This window comes from Pteropus vampyrus, unplaced genomic scaffold (genome assembly GCF_000151845.1).
Source record: "Pteropus vampyrus isolate Shadow unplaced genomic scaffold, Pvam_2.0 Scaffold235, whole genome shotgun sequence".
Classification (NCBI taxonomy): Eukaryota; Metazoa; Chordata; class Mammalia; order Chiroptera; family Pteropodidae; genus Pteropus; species Pteropus vampyrus.
This window is the reverse complement of record NW_011889016.1, coordinates 57,457-63,990: the sequence shown is the minus strand read 5'-3', so window position 1 is coordinate 63,990 and position 6,534 is coordinate 57,457. Positions and strand designations below refer to the sequence as shown.

The following is a 6,534-nucleotide window of genomic DNA, read 5'->3' as shown; positions in this document are numbered from 1 at the left end:
TCCCAGACCAGAGGGCAGGGTCGACAGGTGACACACTCGTCATCTGAAACCCCTAAGTCGGCATTTTCGGGCAACAGCGACTCTGCTTGTGGATCCCAACCAAGAGGAAGGTCCTCCGGCCCCCAACACAGCGAAAGTACCAGGAGGAAACCAGCACGTTTCCCGTTTGCTTAAAATGGAGCGGCATGTGGCGAGAGCGCGGCGGGGGGGACCGAGGGGGCGCACCTTGTAGTCCTCCCTGGCGTGGGCGCCGCGCGACTCCTTCCGGGCCTCCGCCCCGTAAATGGTCTGCAGCGCGCACAGCATCAGGTTCTGCAGCTCCAGCGTCTCCACCAGGTCCGTGTTCCAGACCATTCCTGGGGACACACCAGACTCCCATGAAAGGCAGGCAGGATCCGGTCAGACGGGGGTCCCCTCCGTCCCCGCTGAATGGGGCACCCAGCGCCCCGGCTGAGGGCAGGGGCCCGGGCCCGCTCACCTCGGTCAAAGGTCTTCAGGTGCCTCAGGTCCCCGTAGAGCTGGCTGAGTTTCCCGCAGCCCTCCTGCAGCACGCTGCCCACTCGGAACACCGCCGCGTGCTCCTGCATGGACTGCAATGCGCACGCGCGTCAGCGGCCGCCCGCGGGAGGGGCCCCACCGACGGCTGCTAGACCTTCAGATCTTTCTCATGTGCATTTTACTTTTTGTAAAACGTTTACGTAAATTAAACAGAAAACCCAGAAAACTCAGGCTATTTATGACTCCAAATTTTAAAATGGAAGTTGCGTTTTTGTTTGTGAGATTCTACTCTCTCGGCAACTTTCGAACCCGCAATGCAGTATGTACGGACTATAGTTACCATACAGCCCGTTACACCTCCAGGACCCCCAGGACTTAGTTTTAACTGGAAACCTCTACCTTTTTGACTTCCCCACTCATTCTACCCACGTGCACCTCTGGCAGTCACCAATCTGTTCTCTGCACCTGTGAGCTCAGAGGTTGTGTGTGTGTTAAGATTCCACATGTGAGATCACGTGGTATTTACGTTTCTGTCTGACTTACCTCACTTAGCATAATACCTTCCAGCTTGATCCATGTTGTTGTACATGGCAGGACTTTTATTTTTTATAGCTGAACATTCCACTGTCACACAGGCCACTCTTTATCCATTTATCTGTTGATGTGTCCGTGATTTGGCTATTTTAAATAAGGCTGCAATGAATATGTGATACACGTATCTCTTCGAGTCAGTGTTTTCATTTGCTTTGGTTACCGCAAGTAGGATTGCTAGATCATGGAGTAGTTCCATTTTTAATTTTTTGAGGAATTTCCATACTATTTTCCACAGCGGCTGCACCAATTTACATTGCCACCAATAGTGCACGAGGGGTCCCTTTTCTCTACATCCTCTCCGGCACTTGTGACCTCATGTCTTTTTGATAACAGCCATCCCAACAGGTGTTAGCTGAGATCTCACTGTGGTTTTGATCTGCACTTCCCTGATAGTGATGAACACCTTTTTACGTACCTGTTCACCATCTGTATTGTCTTCTTTGGGAAAATGTCTATTCAAATCTTCTGCCCATTTTTAAAGTGGGTTTTTTTTTCTTTGCTATTGAGTCATATGAGTTCCTTATACATTTTGTACATTAGCCCCTTATCTGCTATATGATTTGCAAATCCTTTCTCCCATTCCATAGGCAGCCTTTTCATGCTGTTGGTGGCGCCCTTCGCCATGTGAGAGACTTTTATAGTTTGATATACCCCACTTGTTTATTTTTGCTTTTGGTGTCAGATCCCAAAAATCATCACCAAGATTGAGGTCAAGAAGCTCACTGCCTACATTTTTTCCCAGGAGCTCTATGGTTTCAAGTCTTTAATTTATTCTGAGTTAGGGTTGTGGTCCAGTTTTTTTTTTTTTTCTTTTTTTTTTGCTTGTAGCTGTCCAGATTTCCCAGTACCATTTATTGAGGAGACTATCCTCTCCCCACTGTATTTTCTTCATCCCTTTGTCGTAAATTCACTGACCACACATTCAGGGGTTTCTGATCTGTCTATTCTGTCCCACTGTTCTATGTGTCTGTTTTTATGCCAGTATCATGCTATTCTGATTACTGCAGCTTTGTAATATAGTTTGAAATCCGGGCGTGTGATGACCTCCAACTTTGTTCTTCCTTCTCAGGCTTGCTTTCATTATTTGGGGTCTTTTGTGGTTCCATACAAATTTTAGGATTACTTGTTGTAGTTATGTGAAGAGTGACCCTGGAATCTATAGATTGCTTTGGGTAGTATGGACACTCTAACAATATTAATTCTTCCAATCCAGGGGCACGGTGTATCTTTCCTTTATTTGTGTCTTCTTCAATTTCTTTCAGTGTGCAGGTTTTTCACCTCCTTGGTTACATTTATTCCTTTGTATTTTATTCTTTTTGATGCATGTGTCTATGGATTTTCTTAATTTCTTTCTGATAGCTTATCAGCATATAGAAATGCAACAGACTTTTGTATGCTAGTTTTGTATCCTGCAACTTTACGGAGCTCATTTATTAGTCCTCGCAATTTTTTTGGTGGAATGTTTAGGGTTCTCTCTACACAGTATGATGTCATCTAAAAACAGTGATAGTCTTACTTCTTCCTTACCAGCCTGGATGCATTTTAGCTCTTTTTCTCACATCGCTGCCACGGCTACGACTTCTGACACTGTGTTGAATCAAAGTGGCAAGGGTGGGCGTCCCTGTCTTGTTCCACTTTGTTGAGTTTTTATCATAAGTGGATGTTAAAATGAAGTTTTGATTAAAGCTTTTGAGAAATGGTGGCAGAAAGGGCATAAGCACTCCATCTTCGAAGTCCCCTGAGGAGACAGCAGCTGTGTGCAGGCTATAGGACACCTTCTTGTCCCGCTCACAAGGTCTGATGGTAAACGTCACAGGAGCCAGTAGACGGCCCCTTGGTGCGGTTACGAGGCAGTTAGCAGTGGATGCTGAGGTGGAAGGCGGTGAAGGAAGGGGCCTGGGAACCCTCATGGCTTGCTCTTCTGGTTAGTTTGCAGAAGCTCCTCATGTATTAAGTACCTTTACTTTTTCACTGTTTATGCTCGTAAAAAAATGTGATATGATTACCACAGCATTGTAGTATAGTTTGACATCAGGTAGTATGATACTTCCAACTTTGTTCTTTCTCAGACTGCCATGGCTATTCGTGATCTTTTATGGTTCCATATAAATTTTTGGATTATTTGTTCTAGAAAAATGCCATTGGTATTTTGATAAGGATTGCATTGAATCTGTGGATTGCTTTGGGTATTATGGCCATTTTGATGATGTTGAGTCTTCCTACCCATGAGCACGGTGTGTACTTCAGTTTATTTGCATCTTCCTCCATTTCTTTTTTCAATGACTTGTAATTTTCTGAGAAGAGGTCTTTTACCTCCTTGATTAATTTTCTTGATTTTGATGCAACTGTAAATGGAACTGTTTTCCTAATTTCTGATAGTTCAACACTGGTGTATAAAAATGTGACCGACTTCTGAATATTAACTTTGTATCCTGTGACTTTACTGAATTCATTTATCAGTACTAACAGTTTTTAGGGTGCTCTATAGATAGTTTCACGTCATCTGCCTTTCCAGTCTGGATGCCTTTTATTTCTCTTTCTTGTCTGACTGCCGTAGCCAGGATTTCCAATGCCATGTTGAACGGAAGCGGTGAAAGTGGGCATCTTTGTCTTGTTCCTGACCTTAAGGAAAATGCTTTTAGCCTTTCCCCATTGAGTATGACGTTAGCTGTAGGTCTGTCACATATGGCCTCTGTTACGTTGAGGTATGTTCCCTTTATTCACCACTTTGCTGAGAGTTTTTAGCAAATGAATGCTGGGTTTTGTTGAATGCTTTTTCTGCATCTATTGATATGATAGGATTTTTATCTTTCAATTTGTTAATGTGGTATATCACATTGATTTGTGAATATTAAACCAACCTTGCATCCCAGAACTAAATCCAACTTGATCATGGTGTATAATATTTTTAGCGTATTGCTGAATTCTGTTTGCTAATATTTTGTTGAGGATTTCTGCATCGATGTTCATCAGGGATATTGGCCTATAGTTTTCTTCTTTTGTACTGTCGTCGTCCGGTTTTGGAATCAGGGTAATGATGGCTTTGTAAAAAGAGTTAGGAAGCCTTCCCTCCTTTTGAATTTTTTGAAATAGTTTGAGAAGAATAGGTGTTAATTCTTCTTTGAATGTTTGGTAAAATTCACCTATGAAGCTATAGTATCAAAGCTATAGTAATCGAAACAGCATGGCATTGGCATAAAAACATACATAGATCAATGGAACAGAATCGAGAGCTCACAAGTAAATCCATATCTACATGGTCAGTTAATCCATGATAAAGGAGGCAAGAATATACAATGGGGTAAAGAGAGCCTCCTCAATAAATGGTATTGGGAAAGCTGGACAGATACATGCAAAAAAATGAAACTAGACCACTTTCTTATACCATATAAAAAAATAAATTCACAGTGGATTAAAGACTTCAAACGTAAGACCCGAAACCATAAAACTTCTAGAAAAAGACATCTGCAGTAAACTCTCTGATATTGCTACCAGTATTTTTTTTTTCTGATATCTCTTCAGACAAGGGAAACAAAAGAAAAAGTGAACAAGTGGGACTACATCAAACTAACAAGTTTCTGCACCGCAGAGGAAGCCGTCAACAAAACGAAAAGACAACCCACTGAATGGGAGGAGATCTTTGCCTACGGTATATCTGACAAGGAGTTAATATCCAAAATTTGTAAAGAACTCATACAACTTAACCAAAATAAATAAATAAACAATCCAATTAAAAACTGAGAAGACCTAAATAGGTATTTCTCTAAGGAGGACACACAGATGGCCTACAGACATATGAAAGGATGCTTATGGTCACTAATCAGAGAAATGCAAATTAAAACCACAGTGAGATATCACCTCACACCTGTCAGGTTGGCATCATCAATAAATCAAAAAACAACAAACGCTGGCAAGGATGTGGCGAAAGGGAATCCTTGTACACTGTTGGTAGGACTGCAAATTGGTGCAGCCGCTCTGGAAAATTTTGGAGGTGCCTCAAAAAATTAAAAACAGAATTACCTTTTGACTCGGCAATTGTACTTCTGGCTATTTATCCAAAGGAAACCAAAATACCAGTTCGTAAAGATCTCTGCACCCCTATGTTCACGGCAGCGCTATTCACAATAGCCAAGATGTGGAAGCGACCTAGGTGCCCATCAACAGATGACTGGCTAAAGACGTTATGGTTCATATACGCAATGGAATATTACTCAGCCATAAAAATAATGAAATCTTGCCATTTGCAATGACAGGGTGGACCTAGAGAGAATTATGCTGAGTGAAATAAGTCAGACAAAGATAAATACTATGATTTCACGTATATGTGGCATCTAAGGAACACAAGAACCAAACTCAATGAACAGACAGACTCATAGATACAAAGAACAAACTGGTGACTGCTAGAGGGGAGGGGAGTTCGGGGGCTGGGTGAAAAAGGGGAAGGGATGAAGCACAAATTAGTAGCTACAACGCAGTCACGGGGATTTAGAGTACAGCACAGGGCATACAGTCACTATTACTGTAATGGTTGTGTGTGGTGCCGGATGTGTGCTAGAGTAACTGGGGATCACTTTACAGATTCTATAAACAACTTTTTTAAATTAAAAAAATAATTAGGGTAAAAAAGACATGTAATATAAAACCAACCTGAAACATTTTAGGCATGCTGAGAAGCAGGACCTACCTCTGTTTCCTATCATTTACTGAATGACCTTGCCTTCCACCACTCCTGAAAAACCCCTTTATCATGTGCTGAATCAGCACGTACCGAGGGGCCTGTTTCTGGACTGACTTTGTTCTACTGACCCAGATGTCTCACAATTCATTCTACTTAGCAGACAGCTCACCCACCTCTTTAGAATGAGAAATCATTTAAGACTGTAATGCACACCACCACTGTCATTGTTTCTCCGGAAGAATATATGGAAAAAAACCTGTCTTAGACCCTAGTAAACATCAGGTTAAAGACTCTTCATGTTCTCCAGCGGTCGTGTTTTTCATACTGTTTACATATTTCTGGTTATGCTGATTCAAGGCATTTTAACCTTTTTTGGCTGCACTGCAAATGAGATATTAACTACTGAATGGATTATTGCTGGCATCTTGGAAAGCTACTAATTTTTGCATATGAATCTTTTATCCAGACAGTTTTCTTCATCCTCGCATTGTTTTTATTCACTTTTCAGTTTATTTTCTTGGAATTTTTTGGTAATCGTATCTGCAAGTAACGACAATTGTCTATTCCTTTTTAGTACACACATTTCTTTTTCATTTCTTACTGCATAAGGTGGAATCTACAGAAAAATTACTTCCCCACACTCAAATGTCAATTCCACATGGGCAGGAACTTTTACTCTATTCGGTGCCAGCGCCAGCATCTAGAGCACTGCCTGGCATGTGGCAGGTACCAATACCTGCCTTGTTTGGTGGCAATGCCTCCGT

At 41.9% G+C, this 6,534-nt stretch overlaps 1 protein-coding gene across 1 annotated transcript in view; it reads right to left on the bottom strand.

Annotated features, from left to right (window-relative positions):
• SDHA (succinate dehydrogenase complex flavoprotein subunit A) overlaps window positions 1-6,534 on the bottom strand; it is a 22,014-nt gene that overhangs the window by 2,536 nt on the left and 12,944 nt on the right. The window contains exons 12-13 of the mRNA XM_023519750.1: window positions 479-604; window positions 226-356 (exon numbers count right to left, since the gene is read on the bottom strand). Of these exons, the coding sequence (XP_023375518.1) occupies window positions 226-356; window positions 479-604 (257 nt within the window). The remainder of the gene's footprint in view (window positions 1-225; window positions 357-478; window positions 605-6,534) is intronic.